The sequence below is a fragment of the Physella acuta genome, unplaced genomic scaffold (assembly GCF_028476545.2).
Source record: "Physella acuta isolate Inbredline_101_S28 unplaced genomic scaffold, ASM2847654v3 ptg000156l, whole genome shotgun sequence".
NCBI lineage: Eukaryota > Metazoa > Mollusca > Gastropoda > Physidae > Physella > Physella acuta.
In genome coordinates this window covers 252,733-280,582 of record NW_026731675.1, presented here as the reverse complement: position 1 = coordinate 280,582, position 27,850 = coordinate 252,733, and the positions used below count along the sequence as shown (strand labels likewise).

The following is a 27,850-nucleotide window of genomic DNA, read 5'->3' as shown; positions in this document are numbered from 1 at the left end:
ATTGTGGCTTTAATGGGAGGATCACCATTTTTTAAATTCAACTTAAATCTATACTGTTGCCTGTGCAATTTCAAAGGCAGATGGTGTATGTGAATTGCACTTGTACATAAAGCAGGGAAACAACGAAGCTACATAATATCTCAAGTCACTGCATTACTTAGGTCAACAAAATTTTAAATGCTCTTTCAACCAAGCCCATGAACCATTATTTCATAATGAAAGGAAATGATTGTCAATGCATAATCATTAGGTTATTTTTTTACCTTTACTGTCACAGTATCTTAAATTGGCTTAAACTACTATGAGAAACATCTTATGTGCACCAGTAGTTGCAATTCAGAAGATTGATAGACTTCATGCAGATTCAATTTCTACTCAAACTGACTGGAATGAAGTAAATATATGAACACATGCAGCACTCAAACATGAAACTGTACACCTTGTCAAGACCAATAAAGAAATTTTAATTTTTTAAAAGTTACACAAATACAATCCACAGAAATTTGACAAATATAAGTTATCCAACTACAAAACCACCTCCAGTCTGCATTCTTATGAAATTGCTTTGTATTGTTCTCTGTACATCTTTTTACACATCTTAATTAATTTACACCCCCCATGATAACCCTTTCAAAAACTCATCAAAATCAGCATCTGACATAGCTTCTAGATTTAAAGCTTGAGACTGCAGGGTACTGGATGGCGATGCCTGTGCTATGGGTGGGGGGTGAATGCTGTCTATAGAACTTAAAGAGGGGCTGTCCCTGCTATGAGAGGAGGAGTGTGAACCAGGTCCACTATAACTTGCACTGGTTGGGAATTGGGACTGTGTATGACTAACCATTGCAGGAGAGGGCGAAGATGACTGCGAATTAGACAGTATGACAGTAGGGGATCCGGGCATCGTGGGGAGTGGTGCTGGTGAGGGGGTATCAAGGTTGATGACTGGTGGAGGACTGACGCTGACAGGGTCACTAGGGATCACCGAGTCATCATCATCATCTGAACTGTCTAGAGTCAGGTCAATCACTGGTCCTTTGGCTTCAGGAGGTTTAGCAGCTGCCGGCTGAGTCGCTGTCATCGCTGCTAATAATAATAAGAGAATTCATTTCCTCAACAAAGTCTACACACATTTCTGGTTTGTTATTTCATGAAATTAAGAGAGAGCAATTTAAGTCAAAGTAAAACCCTCAAAAATAATTTGCTAAAAATCATCAGTTATTAAGAATCAGAATATCCTAGCAACAAATTTAAAAAATAAATCCTGAATTTGTAAGATTACCAGTGAATATCAAATATAAAATTAAATAAGTTTTCATTCCTTTTAAAAAAAATTTAATGTACTTTCAGGTGAGAAATTCTAGGAAATTCTGATTTCTAACAACACACTTGTAATACTGATGTAGAAATAAAATCAACTTAATTGCTCAATCGATTATTTCAACTAAACATGAAACAGTAAAAGAATAAAACATACTTAACTAGCTTTTTGTTTTAAAAAATGTATAACACAAACTAGAAAACAGACTGTATTTTAGCACCCATTAAGATGTCAGGGACACTACCACTCACTAATACAAGGAATTTTCAGGTAGAAATGTGTTTTCAGGGAAATGTTACAGATTACAAATTATTAATTTATCAATTTCACTGACATTTTAAAAGAAATATGGAATATTATATTGCAGCGCCCACTATACTTATTCCCATTAAATATTAACTAAAATTTACTTAGATAATTCAGCTAAACATGTACCTGATGTGTTTGAGTGTGTTGACGATGAAGAAGATAACGAGGAAGGTGATGATGATGTAGAAGTAGGAACTGGTACTTTTGGTGTTGAGGTCAGAATGACTTGGTTTGATGATTCCTTTTGTGGTTTCATGGGTGACCAGCTACCATCTTCATGAAATATGATATCAGTACAGGATGGTGACTGACGAAATATCTCCACAAAGTATCTGAAAATTCGGTTTCAAATTTTATTAATCGTTATATTTACAAACAATTCAGTTTCAAATTTTATTTGAGGTTGCAAAATGAAGCAGAGAGAAACTAGATTTTGGGTAGCTTTAAAAACAGATGGTGGGCTAAAATCCCAGAGAATAATTTAATATTTTAGATTACAATTTTACATATTTTGGACAAATATTCAACTTAAATATCAGCGGAAAATTCTGACTAAAAGAATTTGCATTCTCAAAAGTTTGGAAATCTTGTCCTACATTTAATATGTCTAGTACAGACTTAGCGCAATCGTCCAAATGAAAAGAAATGCGTTTATTCGATTGACAGTTTCACCTAATAAATCTGCACTGCAGATCAAGCCTAAGACTCAATTTAAATAGGAATAGGTGGAATGCCTATGTCCGCTGTTTCTTTAGCAGTCATTTCCATTTTTGTTTCTAATTTTTAAAACTGCACAAAAAAAAAAAAAAAAAAACTGCCAAGAACAAATTTTAAATAGTCGAGAAAATAAAATTTAAAATAGAAAAGTCACATCCCTGGGAAGTTATTAAATAACATACATTTCGCTTAATTTCACAACAGTAAGTAATCACTGTTGTGAAAAATACACATACCCATCAATAATGAGCTTGTCATAAGGGCAGGGTCTATCACATACTGGACACATCCAAGTAGGTTTTCTCTCATTCATCATCAAGAATGTAGAGGCATCAAAGCACTGAAGGTGTGTGCAAGTGCTAGCTCTGCAAGGAATCTGCATTCTCATCTTACCTAACTGCAAAAAGTGAAGAATTTGAACTTAAAATGCTATAATTTACTAAAAGCAGTGTTGCATTTAAGTAATGATTTTGAACCATGGTTTATTCATTTGGTTAATTCACACTAAAAAATATTTCTCATGTTCTAAAAAAAGATAACCACAAGCTAGTTGATAATACACAACAGCATACACTTGGTATTACTTTTTAAATTTTGAGTATATCACAAATAAAATTAAACTAACCATCCATTAGTGAAATGTTTTTTGTATTCAATAACTGTACTAGCTAGTTTAAACCTAGTATCAACTTCTTATATTTACACCTATTTAAAAATAGGAATAATTTCCTTTTTAAAATTCATAGCCAATCTAATCTGTTTCCTTTATCACAGGCTAAATAATAATGATTAAAAGACAACTTAGCTAGACTCAAACATACAAAACTTACTGGGCACATTAATGATACTCTGAGACTAGTAGTGGCTATTTCACTATCAGGATCTTGAGCTAGCTTTTCTTTGACTGAAAGAAAATTTAATTAATGCATGTCAATTTTTTAATTTAAAAAAAAAACATTTAAAAGAAGTTTCAATCATACATTTACAGAACATACGTATTTATAAATAAGCAATAAAATTTCAAGTAGCTTGCAATTTTAATAAAAAGATATTCTGAAAAAGTTTACTCAGAATCAACATGTACAGAACAGTTATTACCAGGATAAATTTTATTTCACTTAACAACTATAACTTACTGAGCGCCTTTGTGTGATCTGAATGGCGATTTCCAAATTGTTTTAATCTGGTCAGAAGAATATCTGATGTAAGTTTTCTGACTAGATAAACAGCCATACAAAAACTCTGAAAAACAAAAAAAAAATGTTTTTAATTTACAGTAAAAATATCCACATTTAATCCAGCAGCAATTTGTATTTGCAAAAATAGATATTTAGTTGCATAATATAAAAAAAACAACTAAATAAGTAAATACTATGGAACATTAACGTTAGTTATTATATATTATTTAAACATTATTTGTAAAATTTTATTATTATTGATTCTATTAATAGAATAAAGATATCGTGCAAGAAGGTTAAATTATACTACTTACAAAATCTGAAAGACTTAGTCCATTATACATATATTGCTTATTTTAAACGGTTTATAATAATGTGTTGTAAATAGAATTTTCAAATATAATGGTAAAAAACAAAATGACCAATAAAGCTTAAAATGTATTCGTGACCAGTTTGATTTGTTGTTCAAAGTTTTTTTTTTGTTAGCTGCAAAACAGAAACCATAACTGGCTTTTGAAACCTCATAAAAACAAAGGAAAAAAAAACAAACAGTCCATGAAAATTACATGCACAATGCAAACAAAAAAAGTTAGCTTTCAACAAAGCAACAAGAAACTAAAGATACCAAGTGCTGCTCTGGCAACCACGACACGATAATATTGTTAGGCTTAGTTGGACTAAGCCTACAAAGAGCAGAGACATCTATAGGTCCTCCGTATTTTTTGGGTGGTGCTTTGTTATGGAGGGGTAATGGTTTAGGCTGAAAAGAAAGTTTGCGAATACTTTATTGTTCCAGCAAATATTGAAGAGCACATACCCGAGTAAAATCAGCAGCCCACGCAACAGTAATGGCATTAGAAACTGTTGGTGACAATCTGCAGAGATTGGTGATGTCCACAGGCCGTCCAGGCCTCTTTGGTTCTACATTGGGTTTATTTGTGGGAATAACATTCTGTAATTAGCAATCACAAAGCTGATTAAAAAAAATGTTAGACACCTTTTCTTTCAAACTTAATTTTCAGGCTTTAAAAAATATTGAAATGTACAAAATTATAAACTTACTGGTAACGTAGCAGGTTTGTTGTTGACTCTAACTTGGATTTGTGACGGAAAAGTGTCTGCTTGCTCACATGTTGTTTCCAGTAAACAGAACCTAACCTGGACTTGAACTGTGTATTCATTTTTAGCATTCGGGCGGAAATCCCTGTAGCAAAATATTGCATATTGTATCTAGGCTATATCTAAATACCCCTTTATATCCGCTTACATTTTAAAAAGTTAACCAGTAACCTGACAACCCCCACTCTCCACCCCCATAATAAAATCAAAAACCATAGCTTTAACATAACATTATTAGGGGTCGGCGAGGTCGAGTCGGTAAAGCTCATGGTTGCTAAACCAAAAAGTCTCGAGTTCTAACCCTCGGGCAGATGAGGCTCGTTAGCTGGGGACAGCCACTCTTCTAGGAGAGACTACTCCAAAATTAAAACAACTGCTGCCTTGCAGTTTGTTCTTGGTTGGACAAAGGCTATGGAAGCAAATCCAAAGAGAACAGCAGGCTAAAACGGAGTCAATGACCTCAATGGTGCATAACCAGTTGACACGTAACGCTTAATTGTGTTGGAGGCGTAGTCGAGTCAGCAAAAAGCTAATGGTTGATAAATTCAAACAAAGTCTCGAGTTCAAACCCACTGGCAGATAAATTAAGAACGAAGAAGAAGATAACATTATTGACTTGATTATTCCTGTCTTGCTATGCTTTAGACTGGGGGTCTCCAAACTGCGGCCCGCGAAGTCCTCTCATCTGGCCAGCAGAGATCTTTTTGTCCAAGGAAAAATCGTTAGTTGGCGATGGCTGAGGCACTTTGCCCAGAAAAATCAAAGACATGCCTGGAATAAACTGGCCCCCGAACTGAAATTTGATAGTTGATGCGGCCCTCTGACTGAAAAGTTTGGAGACCCCTGTTCTAGACCATATGAACAACAAATGCTGAAAGTTTCATATGTAATAGGCCAAAATATAAACTTAAGATGAGTCCTACCAAGTAAAAATCCTAGATCTAGTTAGTTCTTTCATAGTTAAGTTAGTACTAATAAATCTACTTAAAGATTATACTTGTAAATATTGTAAGTCAACGGAAATGTGTGCTAAAGGGAGAAAATCTGTTTCGCTTCTCTTTTTTATCAATTTGATTAATTAGTATTCTTTATTAATTTGAAAAAGCTGAACAAACTTTCAAGAAAATTAGATGGAGAACAGTAATAATTTTTTTGTTAAAAAAAAACAAAACAATTCTGCTTTTGGAGGGACAGTATTTATCATGTATTTTGTTTAAAATGTTACGAAAAACATCAAAATAATGTTAGTGTGAAGTTAAGAAAAGAACTAACAAATAAAAGTTTTACCTTGACATAGTTATATCCTGCGCTTGCTGAGGTGTCAGATGAAATACAAAAAGCGTTTCCTGCATCCTCCCATTATTTTTAGGTACTGCAAAAATTATTTTTAATATTTAAGCTTAAATAATGCTCAGATAGATCTTAATTTACATTTAATTAAGATTAAAGTAAACTTGAGTAAACTTACTGAGACTTGAAGGTTTCATAAGTTCTGCAAGAACATCATAAAATGGTAAATGCTTTAATTTAACATCTGGATTGACTGGTATGGGAGGCTGGGGGATGATAGATCTCATATTGTTCATTGCAGCGCTATAGTCCATTCCGACTGCAACTAAAAAAAATGTTTTAAATAGTTATTAGTTAAAGGAAGAAAGTGCTGTCTGCCTTTAAAAGTTGTTACGTTTTTAGGCCTACATACTGTTTTATATGGCAGCTTAGCCATGACAAAAAGAATGCAGTTCAAACAGAGAACTCAAGTGAGTTGAAAAACCAATCACTTCACCCAAAGGAGGACAAGGGATTCTTAAGGGAATGTATTAGGACATTTTTTAGTGATAAGAATGTTTGTAACAAACATAAAATATGAAAAAAATGCAACAGTCTAAAAAAAGATGGTTTTTGTCAAAAGTTATGAAAAATTATATTTTTTGAAGTAACATAGCTAAAAAATTAACTCTGTGCAATCACATTTAAGAAAACTGGTACTGTTAGTCAGAATATTATATTTATATGATCTTTTACAATACACACCAATTAAACATGCAAATTATATGACCTATTGACTACTATATTTACTCCCTTCTTAGGATTTTGATTACACTGTGTGAGAGTTAAAAGAAAATTGCAGTAGCCTATGTTCAATATAAGAAAATTCTTAAGATTAGAAATCTTCAAAAATGTACTGAACAGATGCCAATAAGTGTGGTGCCTAGTACCCTGCTTTATCAATTTTGGAGTAGAATAGGTTAAATTTGGAAATAATTTTAAAATATTGATCTTGTTAATACTAGCTAGCACATTTGAAACTAACATAATACAGGAGTAAGACTAAAGCAGAGACAGAATGCAATCAGATCGCAAAACATAAGGAAAACCACTACTTTTTAATATTAACATTAGGAAATTACCTTTTAACTTAATTACCATAAATCAAAAACTTATTAGTATGCAAAACCAAATCTTGAGGGCCTGTATCAGAAAGTAATCGGAGATTTCGGGTCATGTTTTTACCGTGAAATCGGCAGATGCCGACAACCTTACTTTAGAGTAAATTAGAGTCTTAGACTCTTACAGTACAGTTACTCTGAAAACGAAAACTATTGCATTTGAAAAGTGATAGGCGAATCCTAGGCTAAAGTATAGAATCTAAATCTAACAGACTAAAATGCTTTAAAACAAATTTAATCTAGATATCTAATTCTAGAAAAATAGGTAATCCATTGATTTAGGTACGTAAAATCGCCCGCGACTAGTAATGTGAAAAAAGGTAATTCCTTAGGCCCTAAATCTTAATAATTATTTCACATTTTGAGGAGGATTTATGTTTTGAAAAATACAAAAATGTTTCTTTCATTTATATACCTGTTTTTAAACTTTAAACAATTGAATTAAAACTTTTCAGTAATAAATAAAGACTAGGTCTAGTGATGTTTCCAACAGGTGTAACCATGCTCATTTACTAAATCTATAGCAGTCATCTTGTTTAATTTTTTTTTGTAAACTTATAGTGTGAGATTCAGGGAAAGCCACTCTATTTTACAAATGGTTGTTTATATAGCAAATATCGCTCGCAAACACTGCTGTTTAAAGTTAATTTCTGGCCTATATTGATATATTTAGCCATGCTTTATAAACAGCAGCCATTTGTAAAATAGAGTGGCTTCCCCCTGAATCTTGCGCTATCTATATATAATTCTCTTCTGGGAGACGTTAGAAAACAAGCTGCAAGCGTGCCTTGAAGTCCCCTCTTTCTATCGCTACCACCCCCCATATGGTCAGGTGAGTTGTGGTTCACGCTAAATGTTTACAAAACAATCGTAGAGCTGGGTTTGGTGACGGCTATAAGGGGCAGATAATTTAGTTTGAAACGATTTTAAACTTAGAGGAGGTAACTAAGAGGAGGCTGCTGTCACGGGGGAGGTGTTTAGTGTTTTAAAGCAAATATTTTCAGTGGCACCATTGGTACTGTCAAATTCACAAATTATAAATTACTGAAAAGTAAAAAAACAACAACTAAATAGCGGCGTATGATACACCGTGGGTCGGCTTGTACTTTATAAAAATAAAACTTTAACAAGATGGCTGCAATAGTAAATGAGCATGGTTGCATCTGTTGACTGTTGGAAACATCGCTAGTCTTCATTTATTAGTAAATTATTATCATCTTAGGCACTATTACTCGCTAACTTGGAGGCATGGTCGGTTGCTAACAACAATATGGCGCCCGGACTGGACGCTTGACTTCCGAAGATTTTTCGGCCAAATTCCAGAGACCTTCTACTAATTAGTTTTTAAAATGTTTACCACGCGCAAAATGGCGGGACTTTCACGTTATAACAACAAGCTATAGGTGGCAGGGCTATATATGCCAGAAAAGCACTTTAAAATTTGCGCTGGAGAATGAAGGCTAAATTTAAAAGTTGGTTTCATCAAAAATACTAGAACTTTTTAAATATCGATTTCCATATTACAAAATTGATTTCCATACTAAAGCATTATTAGTTTTATCAGTCTATGAAAAAATAAATCAAATATCGTCAACCGTTTTTTTATGAGACCAGCCGAAAAAATGACAACCAAATTTTTTTTGAAAAAAAAAAACCACGTGACCACTATTTGGTGATCACTAGTGAGGAACTCTTGTGCATGGCCACTTAAAAAGTCTAACTTGATTTGTGGTTTTCTTTAGCTTCAAGCTTAAGAAGAGTTGTCATGGAGAGATGTGTTGGACATGGCAGTGATTGACAATAAATATTAAATTAAGTAATTTAGTTAAAAACGAACTAAAAACTCCAAAGTTAGTGCCTAATGGATTAAATATGGATGTCTATTATTCAGTGGTCATGTTTAAATTGATAATTGCGTAAATTCTAGATTTAGTGAGAAAAACTACTAGATCTAGATCTAGTACCTAATCTTAGGCCTACTGAAAATTTCTAATTCAATAGAGTCCTTTCATATGACGTCACGTCCGTTCGTGATACCTACGCCCGCCGCCACAGTGGTGTACATCAGACGTAAACACAATCAGCTGTTCGCCAGCGCTGGACATGTTCACCAACGCTGGACGCGTTCACTGTATGTAAAGAACCGCACCCGCGGAAAAGGAAAAATACGTTAAAAAACTTGAACTCTTAGGAATTGAAGATCCTTATACTGTTATTGACAGTTTCGTATAAATAAATATGTGGACAAAATTTCTAAATAAAAATACTGTTAGTAATACTGTTTGCGTTTAGAGTTAAAGTAGCCGAATCTGATCAAATGCAGTTCTCGATACTTTGTTTCAGGTAAGGACAGTAAAATAATAAACTTCATTTTAATTATAAAAGATAACTATTAATAATTAATAAAACAAATATGCTCGACCTTCACAAATACTAATATATAGTAAAAGACAAAGTCAAAAGTAATAGGCTAATAAGAATAATAAGATCTAATAGTAGGCCTAATACCTGGCTCCGCTGGGTAGACATAGAATCTAGAATCTACTTCTTTACTTAAATTTAATTACTTTAGATCTACATTCGATTCAAAATACTACCATAATAAATCAAAAGTAGTCATAATAGGCCTAATAAAGCATTTAATTGTCTCTAAGATCTAAAATCTCGCTCTATTAGTATTATCTAATCATTTTTTTAGCAAACGAAATTTTCTGAAATTGAAATAGATTATATGACTAGACTTAGATCTAGAATCTGCTACTTAAATTAAATTGTAAAAACTTTATACAAGCATGTAGTTGATATTATTGTAGTAGAAGGCTTTAATAAATTACTAAGGCCTAACTACTTTGTTGTCTTTTTACAGCAATATGTATCTGATACTGGACTGAGTTTAATTAAATTCAAATTCATATCTAGTAATTGGTCTACTAAGTTTTTGTAGCCTAGTAGTACAATCTAGATTCTAGATCATACCAGCCAACAACAAATAACCACATTATTATTATTTGGTTAATGATTAGGCTAATTTTTTTTTTTAAATCCACTGTTTATAAAAGAAACAAATCAAGCTAGAAACATTATAAGTGAGATGGTTTAGAATAATAACAATGGACCCAGTCTACAATTGATACAATTGCAGGTCTACATAGGGCCTACAGTCTAGTAGTTTACAGTAGGCACCTAGTGTGTAGCTAGTATACTAGTGTGTAGCTGTCCAGAGTTAAGATTCTTAATGCCTTAATGCTTTCCCCTGATAAGCCGTGTGTGCTATAAATGACATAACATGACACCGAGGTGAGAAGCGTTGAGGGGAGAGCAGTGGGACTTTCCCTTTTGTTCTCCCTGCTGGGCCCTGAGGGTCAAAATTATATAAGAAATACTATCTCTGTGGGGCTGGGTATCACGGAGGTGAGACATTTTCAGGGGAGGGCAGGGCAGACTCCTCTTTGGTTTTATTGTGGGCTAGATACAGGTGGGGGCAGCCATCGTGAGGGTTGAACGTCAATATTAATGTGTCTGATTACTTCCCTGCTGGATTATAAGGGTCTTAAATTGTATAACATGCTACCCAGATTGGTTATTCCATGGATTATATTAGCCGTTGTAGTGTGGGTTTTGTAGGAGTTAAGTGGTCTCACGTTTGCTACAGTAGATAACCTCTAATATATTACTGCATTTGATCAGATTCGTCTACTTAAACTCTAAACGCAAACGGTATTACTAACAGTATTTTTATTTAGAAATTTCGGCCACATATTTATATTATCCACGAAACTGTCAATAACTGTATAAGGATCTTCAATTCCTAAGAGTTCAAGTTTTTTAACGTATTTTTCCTTTTCCGCGGTCGCGATTCTTTACATGCGGTGAACACGTCCAGCTCTGGTGAACACGTCCAGCGCTGGCGAACAGCTGATTGTGTTTACGTCTGATGTACACCACTGTGGCGGCGGGCGTAGGTATCACGTGATTTAGGTCACGTGTTTGCAAGGACTCTATTGTTTAAAAACAGATACATAAATGAAACAAGGAACCATTTTTGTATTTTAAAAAACATAAATCCTTCTCAAAATGTGAAATGATGTAATTATTAAAATTTAAGGAGTCACCTGTTTTTCACATTACAAGTCGCGCGCGATTTTACGTACCTAAAACGATAGATTACCAAAAAAATAAGCCAAGTGGCAGTGGCCTAGATTCTAAATTTCAAATTTGAACGTAGAGATCTATTCTAGATATCCAAACAAATTACTCACTGTGCTGTTTCATATTATAATCAACTACATTTCTTTTGTTGACGTTGTTCCGACCGCTACCTCCACTATTGCGGTATGCCATTTTATGCTAGACCTAGACAATCTCTACCATGGAACTTAAAGTAGGCCTAGGCTGTACAGATCTAGTCTCCAACTTCCGTACAGCGGAACAGCCCAAGGAGTATGCGCAAATAATAGGCCTACTACACCAGATTTACTTCCGGTTCCCAAGTTACTACACATTGTGCCCTAGCCTACCTTTAGCCTTTAGGGCTTAGGCCGATGACCTAATAACCCTAACCCTAACGGCCTACTATGAAGCATCAAGACCATCGCTGTATAATTGGAACTTTTTTTTAAACTCGTTTCCCCAATGATTCTTCTTTAATTAAAAAAAAAAACGTTATTACTCTTTATTACTCAATAGACTTTTGGTCGATAAAAATTAATGGGAAGGCCCATTCATCAGATTTTATTTTTCAACTAGATGATCTAGATCTAGATTTTTAGAACTAGATCTAGATTTCTAGATCTAGTAAATAGCAAAAAAAAAAAAAAAAACAATTAAAGATATTTACACACACGTTTTGTCACTGACTAATGGCTTAACTATTAGACTCCAGATTCTAGATCTAGATAATATCTAACTAACTAAGCCATGTTGTCTAAACGAATAATTTTATTTTAAAATTTCATCGGCAAAGTTTTGAGTTCAAAATAGATGGTGTTTTGGGTGATCGATTACCGAGTTTCCTGTACAGATTTTGGCTTGATAAAAATAAATGTTGCCTTAAAAAAAATATATTTTCAAGTTCTCTACATTTGCAACTTTTATAAAAAGTCTATTCGTGATTCTTAAAACACGAGAAAAATGGCCCGTTGAGGAAGGATACACCGGGCGCTAGCTTGATAGTGCTGTCTCTTTTCTCTAAACTAAAACCAACCCACCCCCCCCCACACACACCACCCCCACCCCACCCCACCCCACACCCCCACCCCCCACCCCCCACACACACCACCCCCTCCACACACCGCCCCCCCCCCACACACACCACCCCCCCACCCCTCCACCCCCCCCCCCCCCCCCCAAAAAAAACATGCCTACCGTCCCATTCAACGAAATATAATTATATACTTTTTCCAGTGTCCGCCCCTTCCCCGAAAATTCTACCCCCGCCCCCGAAAATTTCAAGTACCCCCACCCCTCTCTGGGGAGGAAAAAGTCTAAACTAAAACCACCCCTACCCCCACACACACCACCCCCCACCCCCCACACACACCACCCCCCCCCCCCCCCCCAAAAAAAAACATGTCTACCGTCCCATTCAACGAAATATAATTATATACTTTTTCCAGTGTCCGCCCCTCCCCGAAAATTCTACCCCCGCCCCCGAAAATTTCAAGTACCCCCACTCCTCTCCGGGGAGGAAAAAGTCTAAATTAAAACCACCCCCCCCACTCAACCCCCCCCCCCCCACCCCCACCCCCCTCAGACGTTCTTACGCGGGGGTGGGGCTTCGCCCCTACCCGAAGAATTGTATGCAAGAAACTCTTCACGCAAACCATTTAGATTAGACAACATTTCCTTTTTTTCAATGTTTCAATGACGTCATTACATTACTGTGTGCACTCTCTGGTTTGAGATTATGTTCTACTCTACGCTAAATGTGTCGACGTCATATTTCGTTTTTCGAATTACTGTGCAGGTTTTTAAATTCCTTGTGTTTTCTCTAGAGCGTTCTTGTCAGACAGAGCGTTCTTGTCAGACAGATAGATAGATAGAGAGACAGCGAAACTATTATTATAGATTTAATTTTTAAAAATTAAAATTGTTCAAGCTTAGGGTCTAAGTTGTTTTGTTGTTTTAAAAAATCTTTTATTTAACTTGCTTCCTCTGTCGGGCACTTCTGACAGATTCGGTTCAAAGTTGGCACGCGACATTGAAGACAATGCAATCTGCCATTAAATTTGACTTATTTGGATGCCTAATTAATTTTTTATGAATTAATTTAAAATATAATGTCTCCAAATTAGTAGGCTGTCCTTACCCAACTACTCCGCACTATTATACGCGCTTTGTCATGTTCATTAGGTGCGCAATGGTTTTTAGTCATGCAACTGTATCTATCTATATAAAAAGCAAAGTATGTGTGTGTGTATCTGTCTGTCTGTCTTTTATGCATTACTACACCGTTCATCCGATCGCCATCAAACTATGGGGAGTTGATTAGAACACTTCAGGTGAGGTTTCAGTAAAAAAAAATGTTTTTTTTTTTTTAATTTCACAAGGGCGGCGCCGCGGGATGGTGCGATTTTTCTCTATATCTAATATATAAAGCTAAATTCTGTATGTAAAAACAAGTTTGTTTGTCGTTGACATACTTCTATGGATTTAAGTGTTAGACTATTATCGTGCTCATATTCTAAATTTATGAGTTAAAAAATTACTATTGAAAGTGTTGGGAAATAATTTTAATTTTTCAAACTGATAATAATAATTGTCGGCATGTTCATTAAACACAATTTTAAAAAAATAAAAATTCTAATTATGTCTGAAAATTATTTATATTTAGTCGTTTAGCACTTACTTTCCTTTGATAAATTAGGAAAACAATTACTTCCCTTTATAAAACATTGCATTGGTGGAAAAGAATTTACTTTTTATTACTTTGTTTTTGTTAGGAAAAAAATAATTACATAATTAGCGGGGATTGATCAAGTGGAAATGTTGTAGGTATTTTACGAATAAGCTTGGAGTATTATAATTGTTCATTTGGTTTGGTTTGGCACCTACGTTCGTTTAAGTGAGTGCAAAAGACTGAATAAGTTGGGGTACTGTAGTCGATTATTAAGCTGAAACAGGCGATTCTACCCCGGGCTAGACTGTGAGCACTTTGCGTTTATGTTCGCGTTAGTGTTTTCTTTGTGTTTAGGTTGGGTTTGCGTTAGTGGTTGCGTTTTGATTTGGTTCGTTTTTGTTCTTTCTTTTTTCGTTTGTGTTTTTTTCTTTGGGTTTGTGTTTGTATTTGTGTTTGTGGTTGGTTTTGCGTTTGGATTTGGTTTGTTTTCGTTTGCTTTTTCGTTTGTTTTTTTCTTTGGGTTTGTGTTTGTGGTTGGTTTTGCGTTTGGATTTGGTTTGTTTTCGTTTGTTTTTTTCTTTGTGTTCGTATTGGTGTTTGTGGTTGTGTTTGTTGTTAGGTTTTTGTTTTTGTTTGCTTTTTTGTTTGTTTTTTCTTTGTGTTTGTATTGGTGTTTGTGCTTGTGGTTGGGTTTGTTGTTAGGTTTTTGTTTTCGTTTGTATTTGTAATTGTGTTAGCGTTATGTTTGCGTTTTGTTGTTTTGGTTGGTTGTGGTTTGGGTGGGCAATGCCGGGTTTATGATGATTACTAAACACACAGGTAATGGTCTTTAACAGAAAGGTTTTTCACAGAAGCCAGAGCAGGGCCTGGCCGGGACGGCTAGTGCGATATATTTTAAAAAAAAAAAAGTCGGATGCAGTTTGACACCGTTTATCCGAGTGCCATAAAACATTAGGAAGTTGATGAATACTCCCGAGAGGGTTTCTGGGGGGATTTGATTTCGCACTGGCGCCCCCCCCCCCCCCCCCCCGCACGATGCGATTTGGCGCCCTGGTCTTTCCCGTGTATTATGGCGACTACGTACGTTCTAAACAGTGCGATAGACAATCGATAACATGGGGCGTTAGAGTCACTCACTAAATTAAATATGGCGTGTCCGCGATTTGGCTGCGAACAAAAATTTCAGTTTCGGCCACAAGGGCTCACGTGGGCCGCAGAGGGCCTTGTAGTACATTTTTTAAAATAGTCAGACAAATCAACCAAGGTTAGATGGGTTGTTTCCTTTTGTCTGTAAAAAAAATCCAGTTTTGTCACTTTGCGAATGATGCAATTAGCATCTATTTTTAGACGATCCAATCAGAAATTGAGATCGAGCTTCTAATAATACACCATCGGTAACGCTAACAAACTGCATCAGTCACACTAATGTTTATAACACGTTAATTTTTTTATTTCCACGTGTTAAAGAAAAAACCCTGTTGATTTGTGTAACTTTAGCGAATGACGCAATCTGCATCATTGTTTCAGGATGCTATGTAGCGCTCTAGGTTATCCTGTGAGCACTATAGCGCCTATGTTAGTATTAAGTAGCCAGGGGCCGAACGCGGCGCCTCTGCGGAAGTGTAATCGGGGGGGGGGGGCTGCTGAGAGCGCCACTCTATGTCCCTGACACATGGGCGGTCACCGAAATGTGTTCTAATTCATTATTTTAGTGAGTGATTAATGTAGACTCAAGGTTTTCATAAACCTTAGAAGTCCTGAAGATATAAATATTATTGTATGTTATTTCCAAATATAACATATTCACCATAAAAATATTCTTGGAAAACAATTTTTACAACAAAAATTACCGAATTGTTTTTAATTTTGTGACAGTTTGCAACAGCTTGAACATAGAATGAACCTATTTTTTATACTTGGTTAAGCAATTTTTAGAATACCAGCGTTAACTAATTTAAAACAAGGCTTTTTAGTTCCTTATTCAGGAAACTTACAGATACCATAATAAATCAAGCTTACCTGGACCCTCTGGAGGGTACCCTACTATCCCTACAAACAAAAATAATATAAATACATCAGCATAACTGTCTTAACAAAGTAATTTAAAATTTAAAAAATATTACATGTACATGAGAATATAAAAAATACTGTACGTCTACAGGTTAAATATAAAATCAGGCAGCATTTGTACTGATGAGGGTTTGTGAAGAAGTAGAAGTGTATTTATGATAGTATTGCGGTATTAGGAGGAAAGCGCAATGTTCTTGTAATAATAAAATATTTTTCACACATTAATTTTTTTTTAAAGAAAATAGCTTTTATTATATTCACAATCACAACGACAAAATGGAAACACCCTCTGAGGCCATCTGATCAAAATGGTTAGTAATTATTCTTGTTATCCAGCATTTTTATTTATTTATTTTCAATAGTATTATATAGTATTTTTTAAATAAAATTGTCTATCTAATAAAAGCCTTTAATTAGATTTTAAAAAATTAATTTCAAGATTTGTGGAGCCACACGACATGCTAAGTGAACATAATAAAAAATTTCTCTGAATAAATAATAATGCACCAATGGTAAAATAAATTTTAAAGTGTGGGTCGCCTATAAAAATTTCAGTAAGAGTGTTCAATCTAGATATATAAAAATGGAGGTATATTTTGTATTACTACACCATTCAACTGATAGCAATGAAACTTTGGGATGTTGTTGAGAACACCCACAGGAAAGTTTCTGGCATAAAAAATTGTTAAATAGGAAGGGCGGAGCCCAGGTAATTGCATGAACAGGAGTGCCTCAAGCTCACTCATTGGCACTAGGGTGCTTACATTCTTTTTAAAGATCGCCCTGCGGCAGAGTACCTTTGCGACACCCATGACACTCAGGGTGTTCTACCTGGCATTAACGAATAGTGATGTAAGGATTTCTTACAGCACATCCAGGGCGTCTGGGTGTTAGTGTGGTCAAACTCACACCCTATCAACTAAGACACATGAAATAAAGTGCTGACAATGTCTACATTTACATAACTCAAGTTTGAAAAAACTAAAATAGTTGCTTTTTGTTTCAAATATAGCAAAATTAGCTAATTTAATGTAATTTGGGTTGACTAAAATATTAATAATACTGCTTTACTATACACTATAGTCTTGATAACTCATAATTATGTATGCCCCTTTTAAGGCAGTCCCTTTTCAAAATATTGTAAGAGCGGGAGAGGTTAAGGTCGAATTATTATGACCCTGGGGAGAAACATAATTTCAACACAATTCTATTTTGCTGAAATTTAAAAGACAACCACTGTTTTAAGTATGAAAACCGCTTTGTCAGAATGATTCACTTAATGTTTTTAATCTAAAGTGAAGGAAAATCTGTAGCTCCAAGGTGAATACAAGTATTTTGACAACTAAAGGCTGGTCTTTTTAAACACTCATGTTGCTTGTAAGATACTTGGTGTTTGTTATATATATTAGGCAAGTTCGTGCACTTAAATAGAGTAAATTTTCTCCACAATATCAATTCAACAAAGTATTAATTTTTTTAAAAAGAGGACAAAATAATTAAGTTCAAGATGGGTTAAGGCATTGTGCACATTTTATATAACACAATAATAGGTCATTTTTATCTATGATACCCCAAATATTATGTAACTTTTCCAGACTGCCACCCCACATACAATTATGATACAAGATCAGAGTTCTAGGAGAAATGACTTGGTAAGTATTATTATTGTTAAAAACAGTTGTAAAGCTTTATAATAATTTATAATGAGTTGTTTTTTTTTAATGTTCAAGTGTAAATCAGTGGTAAAGCCATAAATAGGGAATAGAATGCAGTGTACATAACTTGGCTCTATACCACCTCCTTACCTGTTCATGTTTTTAATTATGTTATATAATATGTGCACAATCCCTAAAGACTGAATCAACAATTTCTATGTTTTAATTACAAATTAATTGTGATAGCAGTCTTACCTGAACCTTCAGGGGGGAACCCAACAATCCCTACAAAATCAACACAAATGAAAAGAAAACATTAAGATAAAGACTTCAGACAACAGTTGATGTATAAGACAATGGAAAATAATAATCATAAAAAATCATAATCATCAAAATGGCTAGTCACAAAACAACCCTGTCAAAAGTGTCTTAACATAAGCACCAGTTCCAGAGAATGGCTTCAGTTGATAAGATTCCCAACACATAGGTCCCACCAGTATGGTACCTGACTACAGGTACTTATCAAAAAGGCAGTTTCAGTTGGACATACAACCATGACATAAAAATAAATTGTAGGACATTCAGAATTTAATGAAAATTAAGCTCTTGTTAATTTAATCTGCCATAGTTAAGCATTAATTGTTCATCTTGCTACTACCTTAAATGAAGGTCACACGACCAAATTAAGCTCCTGCCATAAATCAAAATTGCATTAATTACTCAGATAAAACATAATAAACTTCAGAAGTCTTGGCTCTAATTGTACCTTTCTTGGCAAACATATAAAGCTAATGCAAAACATAACTGTTTACTAATTTGGCGCCCTGGGCTATCCTGTGAGCATACTTTTGTTTTAAAGAGTGCGATAAGCTGTGAGAAAAATCTTAACAAGGGTGTCCTCCGGGACCCCGACATGGTGCTATTTGGCGCACTGGGCTAGACTGTAAGCACTATGCGTTTGCAATTAAGTTTGTGTTTATGTTATGCGTTATTGTTTGCGTGTTATGTTTGTGTATGAGTTTGTGTTTTCTTTGAGTTTTTTGCATTTGCATTGGCGTTGTCTTTTTTTTTTATTTGCATTGTCTTTTGAGTTATTTTTTTTTCGTTTGTGTATGAGTTTGCATTTTCTTTTGTGTTTGTGTTTGCATTTTTATTGTGTGTTTTTTTTGTTTGTGTTTGGTTTTGTTCTGTTCCCAAGTTGGGAATTGTTTTTAACAGCTGAATTGTCATTATCCATATTGTTGTGAGCCCTTTTGTCAATGCTACAATAGTGGGATCCCTTTGTCAGAACTATTTTGTCACCAGCCATTTTGATGGAAACCATCTATTTTTCTATCAACTGTGCCAACCAAAACTAAATTATGCATTAATAATTAGCATTATTCTCATTGCAACCATTGTTCTGAAAAGAAATGCTGAAAAATAACTGTACAAGTAATTAAAATTCTGGAGCAGATTTCATACAGGTAAAAAGGGAAAACATCTCACCAGGACTTCATATAGATTCGAACTTAAATTTAACTAAAAATAATAACTCGTTAAATTTATTTTCGAATGGAGCAATGTTACATAGATATGCAAATAATAAAATATTTTATTTATCTATCAAGTTTCTCCCACTGTGCGGTATAAGAAGTAAGAATGCATCCAATCACTTCAATGCAGTACATTTATTATCTCTCAGCTCAACTACTGGTCACTAACTAAAGGTTCTTTATAGACCTAGGATAAACCTAATCTGTTACTCTTTGGCCATAAATCTATAATCTAGAGAATATATTTTAATTATTACTTGTTACCTAGGTTAATAACATTTGATTTATTATTGTACAGAAGAAAAAAACATACTTTTGAAGAACACAAGATTTTTCTGTATACCATTATGTGATAAGCATTTTATATAAACCCAAAGCAGGTTTTAAAAAGTCAATTAAAAATGTTCATATTTGAAAATATTTCAATATATTGACTAATTAATCACTTAATAAAGGGCAGGTTATACCTTCCCAAAATACATATTTAAGTCAGAAATGTTGATTTCTCAAAATCTATTGTTTCTGAATCTACATTCAATTCTGAACATTTCTGTATAATTATTTTGCCAAATTACGTACCGCTAGTATTTTAAAAAAATTTTAATTAATGAGAGTAATGACTCAATTCCCCTATTTTAAGCAACATTTTGCAACAGAAAAATAAAAAAACTAACTAAAATAGATGTTCTTATTGCTGAGTAAGAGGGCCCAGATGCAATTTTTGTAACTGGGAGGTTTTAAAAATGATTTTTTGGTATAGTTTTCAGTTTTTCTTGTTTTTTTTTCAAATTTAGTATATTTTTCACTATTTAGCGTTTTTCTCAAAATGTTACTTTTCAAAAAAAGTGTACCAGTTAAATCACTATAACTCAAAAACTACTTAAGATATTTAAATTTAGCTGAAATGTTGCACACATGTTCACTAAACACTGCTTGTAAAGTTGAACTTAAAGAATTTCTATATCTTTGATACTTCACATTTTATAAAATAAAAAGCTAAGTCTACTCCCTACTTTTTGGAAAATTTTTAGGTCTCACATTTTAAAAAATTGGCTAAAATCCTTTTTTCTATTATTTTCTAATTGTTTTAGTTCATCCTTTTTGTAATTGCCTACATTACAAGATGTTAAAGATTTGTGTTATTCTGACAAACAGAAGCTGTGTTATTGTGATTTCAGTGTGAGCTGATTTTGAGCTATTTTACCATAAAAATGACACTTTTTAGAAAATATTTTCAAAAGACCATAACTTTTTAGTGATTTTTTTTTGCATTTATTTCATATTTTATGTTAGTTACAACTTCTTCATCACTCAAAAAAGTCCTAACACCTAATTTTCAATTTGGGGGTTTGACCTGCCCTTAAGCAATGGGTAGAATTAAGCTCTAATAAAGACAAATAATGATAAAAAAAAACATTTAAATGAATATCTATGAAAAAATGTTAGAAAAAGTATGCACTTGAAATTTTTTGATTAACACAGAAAATATTGATCAATATTTGTTGGAGCCAAATTTTACATTTACAGACAGCTCTTTTAGTTATAATTTGGTTTTAACAAATATTTGAACAAAAAAATAAAACAGTCAAATTCAAGACTTATTATTTTCAACTAAACTACTTTAACTAAATATAAAAAAATTAATGCAAATTCAATAATCAATCATGCTTTTGGGGAAGAGGGGAAATAATTTCTCTGTCTTAACTGTTTTAGGTACTGGTGATTCACAAAACAATACAGAAGATCAATGCAAAACAACAATACAAAAAAAAAAAAATGCCTTCAATCAAAAGTATACAAATTAAAACTTACCTGGATGTCTGTGCATTACAGGCATATTTATTTCTTTGTGAGGGGAACCTGATTGCGTTTTTGTAACTGGATAAATTTGTCTGAGTAAATAAAAAATTGTTTAAATTTAAGCATCATTTATCAAGTTTATTATAAAACAAAAAAGAACAGTTCTTACTGATAAATTAATACAGCTTATTATTTGGTGGTCAAAACACCTTTAAATTCCCAAAGGCACAAGAAATTTTATAAAATCTGTGATAAAAATTGTCTTAGTAATGTAATTTGTACTTGCTTCTACTCTTACTAACACTTACCTATATAATTCTCTAATTTTTATTTGAACTGGCAAAGAACAACCTTTCTGTACCAAAGCTAAAGCCCGTTGAGTAAGTTCTTGTTTTCTCCCACTTTTATTTCTTCCAGCAAAACCAAGTAGGACATGTAGCTCTGACACTCTAAAACTCAAGACCATTTGCTGAAAGAGAAATAATGTATACTAGAGGACTAAATACCAAAGAAACATCAATTATCACTGAATATCAATATTTCTGACTGTGCCATTTTAAAAGAGTGCAAAGTTTAGTCAAGTGTTTAAAAAATAATATTTTTAAACCCAACATCTTTCTCCTGGTATTTAATAAAGCTGCTTGTTTAGATGCAAATATTAAATGCAGTCACAAATTTAATGTTATATATACTCAGTGCTTACACTCACTTTAAGGGATATGTACTGTATAAATAGTTAATAAAGTAAGGTTAAAAAACACTATAAAAGTAAAGTTCCCTTTCAAACCTAACAGTTCACGGGGCATGTGAAGTTGAGTTCACCTGTTTCTGTGAGCTCTGTACATGAAACGATAGTGTAGTCAGCACAGTACTATGCCCAGCATTTACTTTCCCTAAAGTGAGTCAGGTACCCATCAGAGCTGGGTGGATTTGAATCCGGATTTGAACTCAAGACTTTCGGTTTAGTAGTAGTACACTCTATCATTCGACTACGTCATCCCATAAAAAATGTGCATAGTCATAGCATTTTATATTAAAAAATTTAAAATTCAACAAGTCTAAATACATATCCTAATTGAAACATAGATCTAGGTATAAATCACAAGGACAGGAAATAAGTCAATGCGTTAGATAATCTGGCCATGGTCAGGTCTACTAATTATTATTATTACAAACTGCAATTTTACAGTTTGAAAGACCTGATAAAAGTGAGCTCACAGCAGATTTATATTTTAATCTAGGATGACCAACTCAATGCTCTAAAGTCTCAGTTTTATGAGTTTCTAACACTACTTTGGCCTAATCATTTGGCTTAATCAATTTAGAAATAGGTCCTAATTTTAGTCCTAACACCACATTCACACTATGGGCATGTTTACTCTAATTTTGTTTGTTTCTTCCAGGCAGCTCTTTGGGGAGGAGGGCAGAGCCCCCCCCCCCCCCCCCCAAAGAAATGGAATTTATACAGAAAACATACTTTTACCATCCCCCACCTCCCCCAGAAAATATCAACAGCGCCCCGGAGAAAAAAGTCTGGAAGAAACACTGGTAGACCCTGCAAAATGTAGTGACAGCCTGGAATCTAAATAAATAGATAGATCTAGGCCCTATAGATAAAAATAATAAATATAGGCCTAAGCCTAGCCTATGTTAATTTAGGCAGTCTATATTAGTCTATAACTAGATTCTAGATCTATAGGTAAAATTTAGCATTGGTAGATAAAGGCCTACAAAGTAAATAAAAAATAAAAGATCAGAAGGCTATAAAAGAGTATAAGATATCTAGTCACCGCTATAGGCTACTAACTAATTAGTTACTAGATCTAAGTATTGCAGCCAGAACTAAGAATCTAGAAGTAGAAGAATAGATCTCTAAACTAGATCTAGATCTAGATCTCTCAGTTTGTTATGATTTGTCATTTTTTTTCCAAAACCAGTAGCCTCTATTAGCTGCTATAGTATAAAGTATAAAGTAAAGTATAAGTATAAACCACTAGAATTGACTAGAATGACTAGATTCTAGAGATTCTAGAATCTAGATCTATTTAATAGCAAATCTAGATTAGATTAGATCTATTTATTAGGCCTATGCTGCTTTTCCATGATATAGATGAATCAGATTATAGTATTCAGTATAGATCTAATCTAGATCTAGATCTAGATTCTAGATATAGATCTAGAGTCTACCAGATAGATTCTATTTATTTGATATTATAAAATAAATATAAAATAGTAGGTAAAAATAGGCCCTAATAATAAACTTGATCTAGAGATCTAGGCCCCTAAAAAAATTATAAAGTTACTAAAAATGCTCTAGATTCAAAATATGTATTAAATCAAAGCCTACTTATAATTCTAATTAGGTGTAATCAATTGTACATTTTTACTAAATTTTAGTTCCGTCTTGTAATCTACTTTAAAAAAAAATAGCGGAATAGGAGTAAGGGAATGGGCAACTTTCCAAGCCACATTGCTCTCACATCGAGAATGCAAATGCCCATAACTAATAAATGGGTGAGTAAAAACAATCCTTTAAAATGGCCAGTTTTCTATAACATTGGATCACGTTAAAATTATCAGGTTTTAAAACTAAAATCATAGTATTTTGAAAACATTTTAATCTAAAATGTTTACCTTCAACTCGGCCAAATCCGCCATTTCGTTGGTTATCCATGAATACCGAATGAAATGTTAACAGTTAATGTAAAATGTGGAATGGGTAACATTCTCTTTATAATAGAAACGTTTTTAAAAATGCTAAAATGTTAACCATTACAGAAAAGTAGCTTATTTTGATAGAATTACGTGTTATTAGTTGTTGTTAAATGATCAAAATGTCATTAAAAATTAGTTTTTTTTTCATTTATGATATATCGTATTATAAAGTAGAATAAAGTGAAAAATGTAAGCACAAAGCAGTTTGGCTCTGTCATACTTAACGGAGATATCTATTTCCGATAATTTCGTTTCGTGTTGTTCCCGATCAAAAGGAAACATTTGCCTTAACCACAAACAATAATGGGGAAAAAATGTTGCCCGTCTATAAATAGCGTAGTAATAAAGCCAGCCCATCGCTGAACGACAAGTGTAGTAATACTAGAGTAAGCCTGGGCCTAATTGATTTTATTCTCCTATGGTTATGGTATTCAGAAAAAGTACGTTAAGATTTCAAACGATGTCTAGATCTAGATCTAGCAAGATCTATCCGTTTAACAAAAGTTATTTTTATGTAGAATCTACCCAAAACAAACATTTCTCCACCTTTTTAAAATGAGTAGAATCTAGATTTCAACGAAACTGTTCAAACACGAGTAGATCTAGGCCTAGATCAATTTACCATCTCTTGACAGACCAATACAAAGGCCGTTACATTTGTAAAAAAAAAAAAAAATTAAAGTCAAAAGGAAAACTGTATCTTGTGAATCGGAAATAATGAATACAATTATTAAGCTATAGTTTTTGTCAAAGAATATATTTATAGAATATATTTATAGATATAGGTTTAAATATAGATATAAATTTATATATATATATATATATATATATATATATATATATATATATATATATATAGGCCCTATATAGTATATATGCATATATATATTTATATGTAGGCCTATATAATATATATATATATATATATATATATATATATATATATATATATATATATATATATATATAAAGACTAGGCAAATAATCTATCTTCTATATATATAATTCTCTTCTTGGAGACGCTAGAAAACAAGCTGTAAGAGCTCCCTACCACCCCACCCCTACATGGTCTGGTGAGCTGTGGTACACGCTAAATGTTAACAATCAAATCGTAGAGCCGGGTTTATAGTGACGGCTACTAGGGGCAGATAATTAAGTTTTTAAACTTAGGGGAGGTAACTAATAGGGTTGCCAGGTGTCCAGTTTTGAACTGGACAGTCCAGTATTTGAGCAGACTGTCCAGGATAAAATAAATATAAATACTGGACAAGTATATGAATAATACTCTGTTACCCCCCTTCTTCTGCTTTGCGGCATACATGAGAAGGGAAGGATGGAAAGGTGTCCAGTATTTTCGGAAAAGGTATCTGGCAACCCTAGTAACTAAGAGGAGGCTGCTTTCACGGGAGGGAGGGGGGGTGTAGGGTAGTGGTTGTGGGAAAGGAGGGTGGGGGTAGTATCGTCCTTAACGACCTACTGATAGTGTTTCAAAGCAAATATTTTCAGTGTCGAATTCACAAATTATGAATTACTGAAAAGTAGAAAATAAAACAACTAAATACTACTAAATAGCGGCGTATGATACGCCGCGGGTCCAGTGGCGTGCAGAGGGGGGGGGGGCGGAGGGGGCCCAGGCCCCGGGCAGCCACATCAAGGGGGCATCCAAAGGGGGTAAAAAAAATGATTTTTTTTTTTAAATTTTGAATTTTAAATTTTTTTTTTTTTTTTTTTTTTTTTAGGAAATCTGTCTACTAAGGTTTGTCTACCTAGGCAGAATTATCAAATTATCACAATTTGCCGAATTCACCGAAATGTGTATATACAATCAACACATGGCACTGCTATAGTCATCGTACTGTCCGTGTCGTACAACCTTCAGGGAGAAAGGGGCATCGGTGAAGGGTAGTGGTGTAGTAGTCATTGATATTCCCCGAATAAATGTATGCAGTCTTTGAATTAATAGAGTATCTGATACTTGTGTAGGTAGGGGCATCTTTTAGAGAACACGCCCATAATCATTTTATACACTTGTAGTCATCAATAGAGTATTAAAGCCCATGATTATAATTTACACACTGTAGGGGCATCTTTTAGAGAACACGCCCATAATCATTTTATACTTTGTGGTCATCCATAGAGTATTAAAGCCCATGATTATAATTTACACACTGTAGGGGCATCTTTAATGTAATTTGCTTATATTCATCATAATACTTTTGAAGGGCATCCAAACAGTAATTATGCCCGCATACATTTTATATATCATCAGGGCATCTTTAAAGTAATTTACTTGTATTCACGTTTGTATTTATATAATTATAGCAATTATGCCCATATTCGTTTATATATTATCGGATATTTATTATGCTTATATTCATTATTGAATGTCTGAAGGGCATCCCTACAGTAATTATGTCCTTGTTCGCTTTATATTTTATCGGGCATCTTTATTATGTTTCTATTCATTGCATAATGTTTGTAGGGCATCCTTATTTATTATGATGGACGTAACGGCATTCGTAGACTGATTAAGCACACAGCCTATTGTTTTTTTTTATTCTAATGATATTCTTTATTCATGGCCATTTGGATTTTTGTGTACGGTTAAATACAAACTTTCAAGTCCGTACTGTTTTGATACACTGGGCCGGGCCGAGTTAACTTCATTCTAAAGTTGTCCTTAAGTCTCACACTTCTTAATTAGGAGTCATCCATTTATGACGTCCACACTGGGGGGGGGGGGTCCGAAAAAAATTGACTTTTGTGGACGCGTGTGGACAGGGGGAGGGGGGTTGGCCCAATGTGGACGTCCACACATTAAATCTAACATTATTTTTGGTAGGCGGGGTTATCCCAGTTCAGTTGTGAGACGGGAGAGGGGTGGAGGGGGGGGGGGCATAGCACGCTGTCCTTGTTCAGGTGTGGGACAGGAGGGGGGGGGGGGGGCGTTAATACACACTAGCATCAACGTTGGACTCAGTAATATAACAGTGTCAATGCGACTACAAGTGTGCGAAATAATGGCTAGTCAAAACACCGCGAAATATGCTAAATTAAATGATTTGTATCAAAAGGCGTATCCTTCCAAATTGAAATATCAATTTCAAAAAGAGGTTAATAGCCTATGGCTTAATTTAAAGAGGCAGCCAGAAGAACAATTTAATTTACAGCTAAATTAAGGGTCTGACATAGCATAGTAGATTTTTAAACACAGTCCGATGTAGAAGCAGGGGCGTAGCGAGGGGGGGGGGGGCGGGGGGTGCGGACCGCACAGGGTGACACCATTTAGGGGGGTGACACCAAGGCAAAAAAATAGCAAAATATATATATATACTTGAGGGGGGGGGTGCAAATCGAAAGTTTGAGGGGGGTTTGCAAATCGAAAACTTGAGGGGGGGGGTGCAAATCGAAAGTTTGAGGGGGGGGGTGTGCAAATCGAAAACTTGAAAGTTTGTCCCCGGGAAGGGTCGCGACGACTCTGGGGGGGGGGGGGGTGACACCATTAAGTGCCGCACCGGGTGACACCCGACCTCGCTACGCCACTGTGTAGAAGTGTTGTTTTTTTAGGGCTGGCAGCTTTAGCCAAACAATGTACACTTCTGTTATATTCAAGGTTCAGATACTTTGAGAGTATCTAGCATCACCCATCTCTTTAAAGAGTTGACGTTTTGACCAAGTGGTTTAGAGAAAAAATCTGAAACATCTCTAGTTCAATGCACACTCTCACCTGTATTGGTTACACTATAGGAATTCCTTAACAGGCCAAGAGAGAAACATCCCATAAATAAAGGCGTGTCTGATGCCCTAATTGTAGACACGGACAGCGTTTTTGTCCCTGCGGTCCCGGGTGGTAATACAATACCGGATGAGACTCTTTTGTAGTGCATCACAGCCCCCCCCCTCCCCACCACGACACGTCCGCAATTGTCTCCCCCCTTTCCAACCCCTCCCCCCCCCCCCCCCCCCCCCAAGTTCCAACCATTTACTCCATTTGGATTTAGCTGGCTGTAGTCAACGTTTTCATCTCAATTAAGATAAGTACAATTTTTTAAATAAAGTATATATATATATATATATATATATATATATGTATTTATGGGGGGCATCTTCCGCTTGAGTTTGCCCCGGGCATCTACATAGGTC

The 27,850-nt window shown here is 34.5% G+C and overlaps 2 protein-coding genes across 11 annotated transcripts in view; one reads left to right on the top strand and one right to left on the bottom strand.

Annotated features, from left to right (window-relative positions):
- Positions 1 to 440: 440 nt before the first annotated feature.
- Positions 441 to 23,740, bottom strand: LOC131935734 (E3 SUMO-protein ligase PIAS2). 9 transcript variants are annotated; one of them, XM_059292348.1, is made up of 14 exons: positions 23,627 to 23,740; positions 21,301 to 21,461; positions 21,005 to 21,084; positions 17,913 to 17,942; positions 15,952 to 15,981; positions 6,113 to 6,259; positions 5,932 to 6,016; positions 4,588 to 4,729; positions 4,343 to 4,477; positions 3,484 to 3,589; positions 3,178 to 3,251; positions 2,584 to 2,744; positions 1,757 to 1,962; positions 441 to 1,086 (listed from the first exon to the last, which is right to left on the bottom strand). In XM_059292348.1, exons 1-14 carry the CDS (start codon positions 23,648 to 23,650, stop codon positions 608 to 610), a joined length of 1,860 nt encoding a protein of 619 aa, XP_059148331.1. In that variant the 5' UTR covers positions 23,651 to 23,740; the 3' UTR covers positions 441 to 607. The 9 variants fall into 9 exon arrangements, with proteins under 9 accessions (XP_059148331.1, XP_059148333.1, XP_059148332.1 ...); XM_059292350.1 differs by having other exon boundaries at positions 441 to 1,083; XM_059292349.1 differs by lacking the exon at positions 4,343 to 4,477 and adding an exon at positions 4,151 to 4,285.
- The window catches only part of LOC131935736 (NAD-dependent protein deacylase sirtuin-6), a 21,289-nt gene continuing 16,872 nt past the window's right edge, over positions 23,434 to 27,850 (top strand). The window contains exon 1 of one of the 2 annotated variants that reach the window (XM_059292360.1): positions 23,434 to 23,506. In XM_059292360.1, coding sequence (XP_059148343.1) covers positions 23,503 to 23,506 — 4 coding nt within the window. In that variant the 5' untranslated portion in view covers positions 23,434 to 23,502. The remainder of the gene's footprint in view (positions 23,507 to 27,850) is intronic. The other variant, XM_059292359.1, reaches the window with a different exon arrangement.